Source organism: Anguilla rostrata, chromosome 8, assembly GCF_018555375.3.
Source record: "Anguilla rostrata isolate EN2019 chromosome 8, ASM1855537v3, whole genome shotgun sequence".
In the NCBI taxonomy this organism is placed as follows: Eukaryota; Metazoa; Chordata; class Actinopteri; order Anguilliformes; family Anguillidae; genus Anguilla; species Anguilla rostrata.
In genome coordinates, this window is record NC_057940.1 from 15,179,575 (window position 1) to 15,196,752 (window position 17,178).

At 45.5% G+C, this 17,178-nt stretch overlaps 1 protein-coding gene across 13 annotated transcripts in view; it reads right to left on the reverse strand.

The window, feature by feature from the left end:
• Positions 1-17,178, reverse strand: part of LOC135260917 (protein AF-10-like) — a 73,135-nt gene that overhangs the window by 38,659 nt on the left and 17,298 nt on the right. For 6 of the 13 annotated variants that reach the window (XM_064346649.1, XM_064346646.1, XM_064346647.1 and 3 more), the window contains 6 exons: positions 12,640-12,719; positions 9,068-9,193; positions 7,641-7,695; positions 4,273-4,382; positions 3,118-3,221; positions 2,527-2,620 (listed from right to left, as the gene is read on the reverse strand). In XM_064346649.1, the coding sequence (XP_064202719.1) occupies positions 2,527-2,620; positions 3,118-3,221; positions 4,273-4,382; positions 7,641-7,695; positions 9,068-9,193; positions 12,640-12,719 (569 nt within the window). Of the gene's footprint in view, positions 1-2,526; positions 2,621-3,117; positions 3,222-4,272; positions 4,383-5,305; positions 5,421-7,640; positions 7,696-9,067; positions 9,194-12,639; positions 12,720-17,178 lie in introns of those variants that run through there. The other 7 variants (XM_064346651.1, XM_064346650.1, XM_064346648.1 and 4 more) reach the window with 5 other exon arrangements.

Below are 17,178 nucleotides of genomic sequence, written 5' to 3' on the forward strand. Positions count from 1 at the left end.
CTGGGCCTGTATAATAAGTGATAATGTATTCTGGTGACTCCACGTGAGTAAGGACGGTCTGTGGAGACACGAGGAGATGAAAATCAATGGGGTAATTTAGCACTGCAGCTTCCGATCGTCAGCAGCTGATTTACTATCAAACTACTGGCTGAGTATGACATAAAAACATCCCAAAAAACTGTCTCATTTATAAGTCAATGCCAACAGATTCTTTTACCAATTACCTTTATTCATATTGGAAAGAAGTATGAAAACAATTAGCCACTCCTTCACCATCCATCGCATCCTTTCAGAAATAGAAAGGGTTCATCTTATTTATCAATTGTTTACCGAAGTTTAGAAAATACATAATCAGGGATGCGTTATTTTCTGCACTAAACGCTAGTGACCCCAGACATGCAGGGTCTGCACACCAGTCATTCCTGATCAATCAGAAATAAATGTGGAAAAGCCACATCCCTGATTAAGGCGCCAACTGTGCACTTCACAGTGATCTAGGTCAAAGTCAAAGGGAGTCCGAACACCGTGGTTACACCAGCTCAATCAACAGATTGTTTTCCTGACTTTCTTTTTTGTAACAACACCATAAAACTGTAAAGAACGGTCATGGCTGTTTTATTGTTGTCAACACAAACTAGTCTGCTACGCTGGTTTGGATACGAGCGGCGAGGATTCATATGAGCTACCACGAGCGAGCCGTGATTAATTCTGCCTACAGCTCCGAGCATTAACTGAAACACTATCCACGGGGGGCCGTGGCAGGGTATGATTATTGATCGTTGCGCTGACTGACAACAAAGAAGCCCGGTGCAGCCGCTGTCTGTGGAAGTTTCCAGACGGGCTCTGTGTGAAACATTACCCCCCAGCTCTGCGGAGCCGCGCTGCTCACTCAACTCTGCAGTGAAACGCAGCCTGCGCCTCAGCAAAGCGGGGATAATTTCACCACTGGCAACCACCGTTTAGAAACACAAAGGGAGGGAAAATATCTGAGAATACTTATCAATCAACAAAAAAAAGAAAATAAAATACAACATTTGTAGCAATAAAATTTGGACGGAGTGTAGCACAGTGGGTAAGGAACTGGGCTTGTACCGAAAGTGAGTTGATTCGGTAGGACACTGCCGTTGTACCCTTGAGCAAGGTACTTAACCGAAATTGCTTCAGTATATATCCAGCTGTATAAATGGATACAATGTAAAATGCTATGTAAAAGTTGTGTAAGTCGCTCTGGATAAGAGCGTCTGCTAAATGCCTGTAATGTAATGTAATGTAATGTAGCAAACCAGAGCGCTGATTTCACTGCATGCAAAAAAAGGGTTAAAAACAGAGGTGAAGAGTGAAAAGGGGCAGGTTTTTCATTATAGCTGTGCAGACAGGCTAACTGTATGCCCTGGCTGTAACCACTACTTCAGCTCCATTCACAAATATCCGGTTCCATTACAGTACGACATCTGATATGCATTTAGACTGCCTCATGTTCAGAACTCCCAGGGAAAGATTTACTCAAGACGTCCCCCGCCACGCTCCTGGCGTTGCCCCAAAATTTCCCCTGTCCCCCGAATCCCAGACCTAGGACCCGTGAGTGAGAGCATTCCACTGCGTTTTGGGGAGAGCAACCAGTATGAGGGGTACAACACAACCATCTGCACCCCGAGAGGGGCAAGAGTGGGATATATTGGATGCTGGAGAGAACACTGTGGCCCTCCTGTGGTGGTGGACCCGGGGGGCGGGGGTGGATTGGGGCAGGGCGAGGAGAGGGGAGGTAGGAAAGTTCAAAAAGACAAAAGTAGCATTTTTGCAAATCAAGAGCAGGGGAGGTCAGATGCTGAGTGACAACGACTCACGACCAAATCAACTCCCCCCTGTCGCACGGCCTGCAGGAAAGTGCCATTTGGTAAAATCAACACTTGTGAGGCGTAATCTCAATGAACAAAGGCAACACTTACAGGCCGGGCCACTCGCACAGCACTCTTTTACAGCCTCCAGTAGTGCCCAACCTCTTAATTGCTAGTGTGCCAGGAAGAAGGACTGTAAATCCTCATTTGTTTTCTTTCCATTTGTGCACAGGGCCAAAACTTGACCCCAGATGAACAACACTTTGCCCTTGGGTTTCAGCCCTATCTGCTGTAGATTTAAACTCGATTCCCATTTCCAGTCATTGGCTTGTATAATTACACCTTTTTTTGTCAGTAATTAATTAAATTCAATATATAAACACAGCTTAATGGCAGCTGTGTGAACCACTACACTTAATTATAGAGATCAAATTGAGGGTGACCTTTGACTCTAGACAGTCTCATGTTCCTTTTTTTTGCATTTGTTTTTGTTTTTTTGTGACAAGTGGGCTTGTCTGTGTGCGCTTTACCAAAGGGTCGAGAGGTCATAGCCCAGTTCTCAGGCACACAGAAAACCACCGTGATCAACAGTTCAATAGCACATACTGGGAGGGACGATCAGTTATAATTCATGAAAGCTCAAAAGATAAACCAGGTGTGCATATATGTAACAAGAGATGAAGGCACTCACCAGTTTGCTGTAATGGTATTTGCAGTATCCACAGTACTTGACATTGTCTGCGTCTGACCCCTGTTCTTCGCACAGTAGCCCAGCGAACTGGGCACTGTGATACAGAGAGAGAAGGGAGGAGAGGGGAAGTGACAGAGAAAGAAAGAGAGAGGGAGAGAAAGAGAGAAGGAGAGGGAGAGGGGGAGAAAGGGAGTGAGAGATTTGTTCATACTTAATTGCACCTATGTTACTGCCCTTGATATGGAAATTATAATTACAGCAAAAATATATGTTTGAAGATGACATCCCATCTTTTTTCCTTTTGCATACCAGTGCTTCCAGAAGAAATGCAACCCATACCAACGGTTTAAATGCACCATGCCCTCACATTCTTTACTACAGTAAGTGATCTCAGCACTGTGGGCTACTAAATCCTCAATTCCTGGAAACCCTGGACATAGAGCCATTTAACCACACAGAGCGGAGAACACTCTCTATGAGTTGACGGGTCTGGGAGAAGGGAGAAGGGAGGGATGGGAAGACTGAGCGGGGCTGCACCGCGGTAGCGTTTACTCAAGCCTCGCGGTCAGAGAAGGCCCGCCGGACACTCACCACGTGACGTGGAAGGCCTGTCGGCAGCCATGTTTGTTGCAGGTCATGCAGGCCCCAGTCGCGGCCTTGCTCTCGCGGCCTTGCTCCTCGCATATGTAGCACGTCTGGAAGAGAGAGGCGCACATTCAAACGCCACAAAGGGCCCCCCCCCCCACCTGTGTACACGCTCGCTCTCACAGACGCACACAAACATACAAATCGCAGCATCAAAGAGAAATATGAACAGTCTTCCCTGTTCAATGGCTCAGTACTGCACGTGCCCCCCCCCTTATCCATGCTTGTCTACTCCTGTGGCTCAGGCGATTAAACACCTGCGAGCGGACCCCTCGCCGCGAGGACCCCGATCATCTGATCAGCGATGCCCACGCTGTTTTTAATTTAGGCAGAGAATCGGCGTCCGATTCGCTTCGGCCCCCGAACACGGGAGAGCTTTCAGGAACGAGCCAAGCGTGAGATTAGCGCTGCGTCGCGTCGTCCTGTTTCACTTCCCACACGCAACCAAATCGCTGCCCGTACAACATGGCCGAGCCTCTCCGTATTTACGTACAGTCAAACGTGCACATAGAACAATTTTGCACTTGTGTTCGGAATTTAGCAGTGCTTAGCCGAGTAGGTCAAAACTGGCTTGTGATATTCTCCACCCGTGGAGAAGCTGGGCCATTGGTGAGAGGTAAAACGGTGTAAATTAAACGCCTCAAAGCGGCACGCGGTAGACTGCTTCATTTGCACCCGCTGGCTTGCGTAAAACACACACACCTCCTTTTGGCAGTAATGACAGAACTCAACAAATAACCAGAGCTCTACAGCAGCTGTGTGAAATAATTCACTTAATGCATAGACAGTGACTTTTGACTTTTGCTCTTTTTTCAGTGCGAACATGATCAGTTTTTGCACTTAGCTACTCAACAGTAAAGTGTAAGCGGTCTGGCGTAGTTCTAGAATACAATTTTTTAAAGAGAATGTTAAGTTCTTTTTAACAAGTAATCCAATCCACTATACCGGAGGTTACGTTGTGCACTTTCCCTCAAAGCGTCTGTAGTTAAGAAAATCAGATTAACACCTCTGTTCTGGTCATTATCTGGCCTGGCTCACTGTACACTGTTGGCCTTAATATGCCTGCACTGCCAAGCCTGACTTCTCTGTCCTGTAGATTACCTTATTGTAGCGTTCGTGGGGGACAGACTGCAGGACAATGGGCTCCATGGTTGACACGTTGGCGAACTCCACCTCTGGGATGTACAGAGCACAGACAACATGGGCCCACCCTGAGGACCACAAACGGACAGACAGACAGACATCAACACCCATCCATATTGGCACAGTCAAATAAAGACACACGTAAAATACAGATGGAGAAGACAAGGGGCTTAAATCCAGGAATAAAAAAGGAGATAAGACTTTTCTTTTGGTGGCTCCAAACTTTTTTCAAATACCCTTGTAGAACTATTATTAACTATTTTAGATATACTTAATTAATTATAAACTGTCAAGCCAACTTTAAAGCACTCACTTCCTGTTCAACACCAGTGGTGTGCGAATACGTAGCGAATAAATTAGGAATGTAGCGGCAAAATGCCACTGCAATTCAACCTGAACACAAGCACAGGTGTGAGCAATCCCTGGGCTATTTTGTAAAAACCACCTATCTTTATGACATCACACCTTACATCACATCTGAATGTTCCGGAACACACAAATCGTGCCCAATGAAGGGTTGCGTGGCCAGAGCACACCCTGCTGGAGCGGAGGGGGCCTCTCTCCCAGAATGCACTGTCTAGACCAGGGGGTGAGACCGACTGTGCCAGTCTCTATAAACCCATCAGCTCCAGCCCAATAACCCCACCCCTCTCCCCGTGGGGGGGCAGATTTTGAATCCTGAACTACAGCTGAAGAGACAGAGGGCAGGGTTTTAGTGTCGCGTCCGTGTCTGTGAACCTCCTCGGTTATAAAACACAAGACTGGGTTAGGGGGCAAGGAGAGTTCAATGCTGTGAATCCCATTAGGAAAGGGTCCCCACAAACTCATTGGTGACTGTTAATAGCATTTAGTAGAACAATAACTAAACCTCCGGATGAACCCTGAGATGAACCGTCTTTGACTTGTGGGGACAGAGACCACAGCTGGCAATAAAACTGGAGCCATAAAACCCAGCCGACTGCAAAAAGAGGGCCGGTGCTGAACTTCTCACCCGACGTGTGAGGTGGGGGACACTTCCAGGAGAGCCTCAGACACAGTGGAAAAACAAGCTTCCACACGTCCTGTTTCCCCTCCATCCACTTTTAACTTAAGGCAATGAACTTGCTCTGTGAACAACATACGGGGTCAAAACACGAATTACATCAAATCGACGGGTACATTTCCGCAGATTTGCACCTGGTATTTTCTGTTATTTAGTTCCATAAATATACTAACCGGGCGGGGTGGGGGGGGGGGGGGGACTTGGCTTGCATTTGGTACTGGATATGCAGTTGGATGCTTTCCGGTCAGTAATTCAGGCTACATTCTCAGAGACTAAAGAGAAACTGTGCCCCCTAAGATTTGATCCTGCAAACCTTCAGGCCACAAACCCATGCTACGCGAGTGGCACCGTGCACAGATGGGCATTAAACCACTGTGCTCTGGAGGGGCCTATGTCTAAATACCCTCAAGGACCAAAAAAAGTTCATGAAAAATTTGGTTTAATGACTTTTATTGAGTGCTTCTGAAGGGAGAGCCATGTGTTAGCCACCAGTGTCGTAATGAACAGGAAGGAACGGAAAGCTAGCTCTCTCTTAACAACCACTTCAGTTTTCCTCCGGTTAACGTCCCCCAACATGCTCTATGCCATTCCGCTGTCTTCACTTCAGGTTAAGTCCGTTGTTCGCCTTGCCCGGCGACCGCTACACCTGTAACAACAACTGCAGCGATGACCTCACAGAGCAGAACAGGAAGGCTAATGCGCCTGCTAGCCAGAGCTGCTCCGTTATCGAGATGTAATTAGGGACACAGAGACACCCTTTCCCCTCCTCTTCACAGGTGCTGGAGACTCATTCACATTAAATCAGTTTTACTTACGCACGGCAAATGCACGTTGGCAGACCCCGTCTGCTATTCAGTCTCATTTTTGTAAAACCAGAAAAATACACTATATGCCTTTTGAAACCCTTTCTGCAAATAATGTTGATATTGTCAGATTTAGGTACTTACAGATTGTTCCAATAAATCAGGCTAAGACAGCAGTATTCAAGTAAGCATTTCTATGATCTGTGCGCCGACCACTCATTACTGAGTCCACAGACTATATTGCTTAGACCTTGTAGTGAGCCAAATTCATTCACAGCATAACAGAAAGAACACATAACTGCCATTGCAATTCTCAGGAAGGGCTTTTTAAAAATGCGTATTTTCAAACTGAGCAGTGAAAGCACACAGTCAGAAGGCAGGTCCTTTTGCTGCATTTTCCCAGAATTCACTGCAGTTCATGTGTGATACTGTATGCAAGGGGTGGGGTGGGGGTGCGGGGGTGCCCCCTCATGAGGCACAAAAGGAGCCCTATTCCTGCGGCCCCATTTACGGCATCCGCCGTGACCTCGGGATGAACCCTCCACCGCAGGGGGAAGAGGAGCCACTCGAGCACTCTGCCCCGTCGTAAAAAACCCGGGCGGGACGGGAACCTCGCGCCGCTGCCGTAACCCCCACCCCCCACCCCCCCTCCGCCTCCCACTCAAACCCATTAGCAGAATAAGCAAGAGCCAAGCTGGGGGGGGGGGGGTGGTGGCAGGAGTCCATGTGTCACAGTCCAGGTCAAGTTAAAGGGAAAATAAAATCATAACAAAAGACGCGTTTGGTGGGGCAAGGAGGCTTCTGTGGAAACACTCCCCCCCACCACTCTTGACGCATGCCCGCCTGCACGCACCCCCGCACACACACACACCCTTCAGACACCTACAGCTACCACAGTCATGTTGGGGTTTGTGTACAATCCGTCCTTGTCCTTGATAAAAATACATTACAAACATATCACTCATTCGTTTGCATTCAAACTGATGAAGAGTAGAATTTTTAAAAATTATATTTACATTTACATTTTTAAATTAAGCACCATGGCATTTTCACAACATAGATTCTGCAGATCCACCAAGCGGGATTTTCATTTTTTACATTCGTCAGAGCCACTGGTTCAAACTGGTTGGCCAAAGTATCATTAAGGTGAAGTGGGGGTGTACACATCCTGAGCAGAGCCCAAAACGAGAGGCAGGAATACGAGCATGGTGTCATTAAGGAAGGACACAGTGAGTTGCAGATTTAGCCCTTTCCTTCAACTTCGCATGGGTTGCCAAACTGGAGCTTGTGGTGCCAGTAACACTAACAAAGGCGTAAACCTCCAAAAAAAAAACAAGCTGAACTAGTTCCTCCACACGGCAGCGTTTTGTTCCGCAAAACACGAGCGGCTACGGTTCAGTTCACAAGCGTTTCACCTTGGCACAATCGCCCCGGACAACAGAGAGAGGGAGAGAGGAACGAGAGAGGGGGCGGCACCTTACCTCCGTTGTCGGTCCTCTTGAGGGCACCGTCCTTGTGGGGACACAGCTCACACCTCTGCAGTGGGGGGGGGGAGAGAGGGAGGGAGGGGGGGGTGAGGCACGGCCGACGCGCGGCCATGGCGACAGCCTCGGCGCGCTACGCCGCAGAAACCTGCGACTCAAAAGAGGCGCCGTGACAGAAACGGCTGGTCTCCATCCTCCGGGCCGCGAGCGGCCCGCCGGCCCGGCCGCCACCTGCGTTTTAGCAACTGCCAATCAGGGCTGAGCTAGCCGAGGAGAGCTGCGGGGCGGGCAAAAGCAGGGCGGGGTGGCAGCCAAGCGGGCAGCAGCCAAGCGGTCAGCGCGTGAGCATTTCAGGACACACAAAGCAGGGAGAGGGGAGAGCGAGAGAGCGAGAGGAGAGAAGAGAGCGAGCAGACTGGGTTTTTCTAGGTCACCGTTAGAGAGATGGCTGGATGGCAGGGGAGAGGCAAAGAGATCATGGATAACAGGGGAGGGGGTGAATCAAACATAAATGCCAGAAAAACTGAGGGTTAAAGCTGGTGTGTTTTCACTCCCCACCCCCTTAGCTCTGACTGCGTTACCGAGCTTACTGAACTGATACTACAGATGCAAGAGCAAGACAGAGCTCAAAACCAGAAACGGCTGGTAGACCGAGCTCTCGCAGAGCCATCTATTTTCATGTTTCATATTAAATATGTTAAAAACCATACTGTGTGCTTCAGTGGAAGGAAATGCGTCAATTGTGGTTTTCCCATAATAACCCGGGTGCTCATGCGGAAACCTTGTGTTCACCGGTGTGAATCTGTGCTATGGTCACCTTGAAAAATTCAACCAATTAAATGAAGCGGAGGAGAAACGAATAAGGAGAGGGGCTCCGCGTTCAAAATCCGGTAAGTGCGCCAGAGGAATCTGGTCCACGCGAACGAGGCCGCCCGAAAATGGCCACACGCAGACCGCAGAGCGGCCGATCACGAGCTCCTACACGCCTCAGACTTCAGAGCAGACCGAAAGGGGATATGGCTATTGGGCGAAATCTCTAGCGCGCTGGAAACTGAGAGCGACAACAAAAAGAACTTCTGCTTTTGCGTTCTGTGGACGTCACTGGGGCCTGACCACCGAGGACTTCTGTTCTTTAGCAGCCACCTTCGTTCAACCATAATCATCAAAACAGAAATGTGTACAAAAAAAAAAAAGATTTTCACATGCTTTCACTTAAAACACATCCAAATCGAATTAGAGAGACAGAGAGAGAGAAAGAGATGGAGAGATGGGGAGGAGTGAGAGAGTAAGAGAGTGAGTGAGAGAAGAAAAGATAAAATGAGAGACGGGGAGAGAGGCAGAGAGTGAGAGAATGACAACTTGTCTTGGCTCTCACTGGGAGAACAGAAAACAACATCATGTGTGAAAAGGGAGGGGCCACATACCCAAGAATTCACAGTTTTTAAACTTTTGGCATGTCCCTCGTCCTCCGCATCTTTGTGGTGGGTGGCAGATCGTCCTCCTCCATCTGGGGTCTGCTGACTGGGCTTTCTTCCCTTCCACCCCTTAATCTTTAGCGCAAAGTGGGGGAGGGAGGCAAGGGGGATGGGGGGGCGCGGTGTGGTGCGGCGGGGAGCACATGGAACAGACAGGAGTGCTTGTTTTTAGTACGGAGTCCCCCCCCGGTTTGAGTACGAGCCCCCCTCCACCCCCTCGGACAGCCACTGGTCCAGTGGCTCCTTCAACATTCCCCTTCCCTTCCAAAAATGAAAACAGAAAACTCACCTGCGACTCCTACTTATGAGTACAAGGCAAGGTATCCATGTGCGGAAAACAGGCCGCACGTCTCAACCGAAGCACAACTATCTGTGCGAAAGCATCCCTCCTACACGGCCTTGAGCAATGTCACCCTGACAGCGACCCGTTAAAAACCCGGTCCCGAAAAACCTGCAAGCCTCTTTGGAGCGGTGCGTCGGCCAAATTAGTAACTCCCGCTTCTGGGATAATTAACATCCTCAAAGGTCTGGGGAAATTTAGGACTGCTCTTGACCCAAAATCCTAATCGAAACAGTCAAGATGTGATTGGTGGCTATTCCTGAATGACACCAGCGTGTCCTCTGTGACCTAGACCTGCAGTGGGCCCCGTCACAGAAAGTACTGAAGCCCACAGAGCAGCCGGGGGTGGGGGTCAGGGAGACCACATCACCAGTTAAAGTGCATTCTGGTACGCGCCCCCATCGTCGGCTGTATAACGGTTCTTCTTTAACAGTTTCCCTTCATGTGACCAACAGCCCCCACCAATCATCTGGATCAGAGAACCCATCCCTGTTTCTCCTACAGCCGAACACACCCGTGTGTGTTTACATAGCACCAACAAACAGGCAAAGTGCTGTTAAGCTCTCCAGCTTTACAGGAAACAGAAGGCCTCCGTTCTCCCAGAAACCATTTGCATTTTCTACAGGGTGAGTGAATATTAATTTAGGGATATATATATATATATTTATCTCCACACAATGACTTTCTTTCACATAAAAGCTCAGTCTCCAGGCAAATTTTCGGTCATTTTTGGTACCTGTGATCGGTCCATACTCAAACCATGTCAGAATCATTGCAGGTTGGGGAAAAAAAGAAAGCTGGTCTAAAGAGGTACAAACCAAATGAATGGTTATAGAGTACTTAAAAAAACCACAGGACACAGAGACTCAGCTTTTATCTGCATTCAGGTGACAGAAAATGCTGCATCATCATCACCATCACCAACAACCAATGATGTACATTTTAAACAGACCAGTAACTCCAGTTGAGGCTCCATGACAATATGACAAGGCCCCCACAGCAGTTTCTTAGAACTTCTCCAACGAAACTGGGGGTCAAGAGGCAACGCAGAGGGTAGATCACGATTTACCTATCACACAGGGAGCGATGTGCTCTGTCATCACGCTAGTACTCTTACCCACGCACCGAGAAGGACGCAGAGAACACCGATCTGAGGTGACGAGCTGCCATCGAAGAAACAGAGAAGCTCTCGTACCGAAGGGTTCTAAAATATCACCGTTGTCGCCAATTACCCCATTACCGCTCCCACATCAACACTACACAGATGCAATGCAATGCAATGCAACCATTACACAGGACACAGAGGATCCAGCAAAGCGCGCGTCTGTGTATACACACAGGCGCGTGCGCGCATGAGAATCGAGACAGGCATGTAATACCCACACGGTACCCACGTGTCTTCAGTCTACAGCCATAATCTGTGCTGGGCGAACGGGGACTGGGGAGGGGATTTAATACCAAGTGTTTGTTAAGGGCAGGAAGAGGAAGGTCAACAAGACTGTCAGGTCCCTGGCTGTTTGTGCCTCTTCACCATCCCCAAAGCACAAGAGATCCCTGGCGCATTTTGAGTAAACGAGGAGACGTTGGGAAGCTTCAGACAAATGAGCCGAACAGCCTCTTCTGCAGCGTTCAGCTTGGCGCTCGCGCAAGCAGAAATGACGGAGTGCTCAGCGTAGGTGTGTAAACTGGGACTGTGTGCAGCCCTCCCCTGAACGTGTGAAAAGAAAGTGTCTGTGTGGCTAGACAGCACTGAGATACCGGGGCCAGGTTTCCATTTAAAGACCCAGACTGGCGCTTCAATCTGCTCCGTTGTCAGCCTCAAAAAAGGCAAACGACAACTCCGAGCTGAAAAAAGTGTCAGCCACACAGATTTGTGAAAGAGTGTGGGGGGCTGTCTTATCTTTCTGTCTGGAGGAAATACTCAGTCCAGACATTTAAAAAAACCCACAACAAAACATGACCTTGATGGCTTCGTATGACAGAATGAGGTTGAGACACTATGAGGTTGGTGAGACCCCCAACACAAGAGTATAAGACCGCAGTCAGACTGTAATTCACAGGTTAGAGGTTTCATCAGGTGAACCACTGGCTATTTGCAAGCTGTCTATTCCGGTAGAAGGCTGTTATCAGAATGAGATTTATTTTTGGTAAGAGTCATTTTGCATTTAATGGCATCTAGAAACCTAGCACATCAATACAAGAGTATTGTCACCCTTGGGCTGTTTCAGATGCAATCAGAAAGCTTCCTTTTATGTAGACAAACATTTCCCCTGATTTCTTTTTTTTTTTTTTTTACTTTAAATGTGCTTATTACAAAGTAATGTTAGGTTCATTTTTATAAACTGCATACATTACAATTTGACCATCATGTCACTTGAAAGAGAAAAAAAAAACACCATTGTGAATGCCGAAATAACTGTCGTATCAAATCCGCAGACTGTGACCACCACCAAGGAAACGCTTCTCATATGTGAATGCAAATTAAACGTAATGCACCTATGTGAATGCAGAAAGAACTGAACGTGACAATGTGAATGTAAAAAACTACAATCACCCCTATATAAGAACCATACAAATTAGTAATTTTCCACTTTAAGATAAATACACGTGGAAATGGCCCATGATTCATGACAGGGCTGGAGTTAGAATTCATTTTAAGAATAAGGTACAGGCCTATTTATGATGCGACTTTAACCCACAGGAATTTCTAGCATTCCCAACCCTTAGCAGCTGAGAACCCAGGGAGCACACATGACCGCTGTTCTGACAAAAGCAATGGGATTCGCAAGCAAACCAAGAATGATCACAGCTCATGATCTGGTTAAAGAAAGCATTCCTAAAGGTGCACGACCACTGGCGCCAGTGGCAACCAGGGGTGCATAGCACACCTTTAGCACCCAGCAGCAGTAGGGTAGAGTTTGACAGGGTGGTAAACAAAATCACAAATGCAGTGCTATATCTATAAATCACAACTTCAGACGTATCTGTCTGACCTGTGATTACAAAGAAAATTGCAGTTATGAAAGCTAATTTTGGCCAGCCTGCACATTTTAGTGTTCCAATATCTTTGATACTGAAACAAGCATGAACAAATTAAGGTGAATTGACAAGCTTTTGCAAAACTTGAGACTATACAAGAGGATCCCCCACCTTTCCCATGAAAATGTATGTTATGACTTACCACCCTAGCTGCTCTCTCCTGGGATTCACATTTTCTACAAAACCAGGGGCCAGTGGGGACTTGAACAATGCCATAGCATGCTGAAATCAGGACAAAATCACATCAGAACTGATAAAGAAGGAAAAAGAGTGAAGAACGACAAGAAAACAACTCTGACAGCAAATCCTGAACTGTGGGTCAGTTTTGTTCATATGTTGCTTTTCATCCCTTTCTCAACTTAAAAATAAAATATGGATACATCAGGAAAATAAATTTATGTACACTGCCGTGAAAAAGTATTTCCCCCTTCCTGATTTCCCCTATTATTGCATATTTGTCACACTGAATGGTTTCAGATCTTTAGACAAAATGTAATATTAGACAAAAGGAAAACTGAGTAAACACAGAACACATTTGAAAAATTATTATTTCATTTACTCAATGAAAAAAGTCATCAAACGCCCATATCACTCATGTGGAAATGTATTTCCCCTTTAGTTGCTCAATTAACCACATTTAATTGATAATTAGAATCAGCCGATTTAACACAGCCAGGCTTGATTGCAGCCAGCCCTGTTGAATCTAAACCACACTCATAAGCCGCGTTTCCACCGCAGGAACTTTCCCCAGGAACTAGGAACCTTTTGAGGAACTCAGTGCGTTTCCACCGCAGGGAGCAGGGTCTAAAGTTCCGGGGACTTTATTTTACCCCAAAAAAGTCCCTGTTCGGGGGGTAGTACTTTCCAAAAGTATCTGAACTTTTGGGGTGGGGCGCTAGCGCTGAATATTTCTGATTGGTCGGCTACCCGCAGTATTTTATTTCAACCGCCATTTTAAAAAATCTGCAGCCGCAAACCATTATTATTTTCATAATAACTTGAATTCAAACTTGTATGTTATGTGGCGCAGTAGCCTACTGTTGGTTATAGCCTGCCAACGTCTTGGAACAGATGAGAAATTAAGATCGAGAATTATAACACGTGCTCTTCTGTTATTTTCTTGCTTTAGTATTCGTTTTATAAAATGTTAAGCATTTGTGCTGGGACAGCATATTATGTACCAAAACATTCAAACGGTTTCATTCGGTTTCTGAGTATTTTCTTCCAGATTTTCTTTGTTAGCCCGTTATAATCGACTCAAAACGTTTGATACAGTTTTGTGAGGTATGCGGTAGTTCTGCATAATTTACATTGGTGATACAGTAAAAGCAAACTGGAAATCACCTTCCACACTTTTTGTCAGGGTAAAATAACAGGTTAATTCTAGTAATCGTCCATTTTGCTTTTTCAGACTGCCATAATTTTACTCTGCGATTCATCAATTCCACAAAAAGACCAGGAAGACTATGGACTAATTTATGGTGCATGGTTCGCATCTGGAGGGCACACCTCGATGCTCCACTAGCAGTAACTCTGCAGGAAAGCAAACGGTGGCTGTACCACTGCTAATTAAAATTTTCATGCAAGTCCGAGTTTTCGTTCTATTCTTGTCATTTTGCGATTAGCCTATATGGAATTGACGATGAGAGATGAAGTAATCAATTCAACAGCAAATTGTTTACGACGTGTGCATGTTTTCTGCTGTTGTTGCCAGTTATTTGTGTAATGTGAATGCATTCTGTCGCCTCGGATGTCAAGACATGAAAGTGAATGTTCGCATAAAAACATAATGAATGTGTTTGAGAGGATATATAAAACAGTTACAATCTGACTATTGGCCTGTTATATCCTATTTGATGCATAACAACGGTCCAAGTCGAAATACCAACGAGAATTTTGGTTGACAACGGTAAAATATGCCCAAACGGCCGCGGAAGAATATTTCAATTTCAGGTGATTAAGTCGATAAAAATCTATAAATACTAAAGTAACCATATATAGTCATTGTTGGTAACCCGTTGTATAAGTGGAATAAACCCCTCCGAGCTGTCCCGGTTATTAGAAAATAATGTAGGCTACTTTGGTGGTAGTATGGGGTTACAGAAGAAATCATAAGACAGATGGACCGACGACAACGTCGCTTTTTCATACTTCAGTGGACTTAATTTGCCTAATCTTCGCTGGACTTTAGACCGCGGTGGAAACGCAGACAACAATGGGCTGAAGGAACCTTTTAGTTCCTTGAAAAGTAATTCCTGGGACTAAAAGTTCTGGGTACTTTGGGTGGAAACGCGGCTATACTGAACCTTACGAACAGAGTAAAGTAGTCACCATAAAGTTTCTGCATGTACACAATTCCACGATCAAAGGAAATTCCAGAAGAGATGAGGATAAAAGCTGTTGAAATATGTCAGTCTGGAAAGGGTTACAAAGCCATTTGCAAGGCTCTTGGATTCCTCAGAACCACAGTGACAGCCATTATTTCCAAATGGAGAACACTCGGAACAATGCTTAATCTTTCTAGGAGTGGCCAGCCTGCCAAAATTTCTCCAAAGGCGCAGCAACAACTCATTAAGGAAGTCACAAAACATCCGAAAAGAACATCCAAAGAACTGAAGGGCTCTCTAACCTCAACTAAGGTCAGTGTTCATGACTCTACAATAAAAAAGAGACTGGGCAAAAATTGGATTCATGAGCAAGTAATAAAGTGGAAACCACTGCTAACCAAGAGAAACATCAAAGCCAGTCTCATATTTGCAAAAACGCACCTGGATGCTTCCCAAGACTGGGATAATGTACAATGTACGATGAGTCAAAAGTGGAACTTTTTGGACAACATGGGTCCCATTGTCTGGTGTAAAGCAAATGCAGTATTTCATAGTAAAAATATCCTACCAACAGTCAAACATGGCAGTGTGATGGTGTGGGGATGCGTTGCTGCTTCGAGACCTGAACGACTTGCCATTATTGAAGGAACCATGAATTCTGCCCTGTACCACAAAATTTGTAAGGAGAATGTCCAGTCATGCTCATAAACCTACCAATTTGTCTGAAAGAACTTCTACAACAAACACTAGGCTAAAATTCTTCCACAGCAATGTGAATGACTGATTTCAAATTATAGGAAGCTTTGGGTTGCAGTTAGCTGCTACTAAACGTGGTGCAACCAGTCATTAGGTTTAACGGGGCAATTACTTTTTCATATGGGTGTTTGACTACTTTTTTTTTTATTAAATAAATGAAATTTTTTAAAGTGCTTTGTATTGACTCAGGTTCCCTCTGTATAATATCACATATTGCCCATAGATCTGAAACCATTCACAAATATGCAATAATAGAGGAAATTGGGAAGGGTGCAAATACTTGTTCACAGCACTGTAGGGCTAAGTGAGGACACAGCAGTAATACACCATGCCATTTGCCTATGCATATGATCTAATTCCAAATAGTATTTCAAAAGTCACAAACAAACTAAATCATCAGACCAATGAAAGAATGCCCAATGGCATAGATACAGTTGAGGCCAAAAGTTTACATACACCTCGGCTAAAGACATTCAAACTCAATTTTTCACAACTCCACACATTTTATGTTACCATACATATCCTGTGTTAAGTCAATTAGGGTATCTACTTTAATTCCATAAAGGTAATTTCAAAATAATAGCTAAGAGACAGGTTTGTGGGCCTCCTTGCTCGGACATGCTTTTTCAGTTCAGTCCACAAATTTTCTAAGGGATTCAGGTCAGGGCTTTGTGATGGCCACTCCAATACTTTCACTTTGTTGTCTTTAAGCCATTTTGTTACAACTTTGGAGGTATGCTTAGGATCATTGTCCTGCTGGAAGACCCAGTTGCAACCAAGTTTTAACTTTCTTGCTGATGTCTTGAGGTGTTGCTTCAGTATTTCTAAATAATCCTCCTTCCTCATGATGCCATCTATTTTCTGAAGTGCACCAGTCCCTTTTCCAGCAAAACACCCGCACAACATGATGCTGCCACCCCCATGCTTCACAGTTGGGATGGTGTTCTTCGGATTAAAAGCCTCACCCTTTTTCCTCCATACACACAGTTGAGGCCAAAAGTTTACGTGCACCTAGGCTAAAGATATTCAAACTCAGTTTTTCACAACTCTGCACATTTCATGTTACCATACATTTCTTTTGGCAAGTCAATTAGGGCATCTACTTTGTTCACATCAGAGGTCATTTAAAAATAATCGATTAGAGACAGATTTATTTCAGCTTTAATTCACTACATCAGAATTCCAGTGGGTCAAAGGTTTACACACACCAAGTTGACTGTCTCTTTAAACAGTCTGGAAGATTCCAGAAAGTGATGTATTGAGTTTTTAGAAGCTTCTGATTGTCATAATTAGAAGTTAATTGGCACCTGTAGCTGCATTTAAGAGTCTAACTTTAGAGCCACTGCCTTTTAGCCCTTGATACCATGGGAAAATCCAAGCAACTCAGCCAAGACCTCAGAAAAAAATTGTGGACCTCCACAAGTCTGGTTCCTCCTTAGGAGAAATTTCCAAACAACTGAAGATAACACAAGCCTCTGTACAAACAATTGTCTGCAAATATAAAAATCTTGGGACCACAGACACTGCATTGTCCAGGAAGAAGGCATAAATTAACTCCCAGGGCTGAACAAACTTCGGTCTGGAAGGTTCAATTGAAC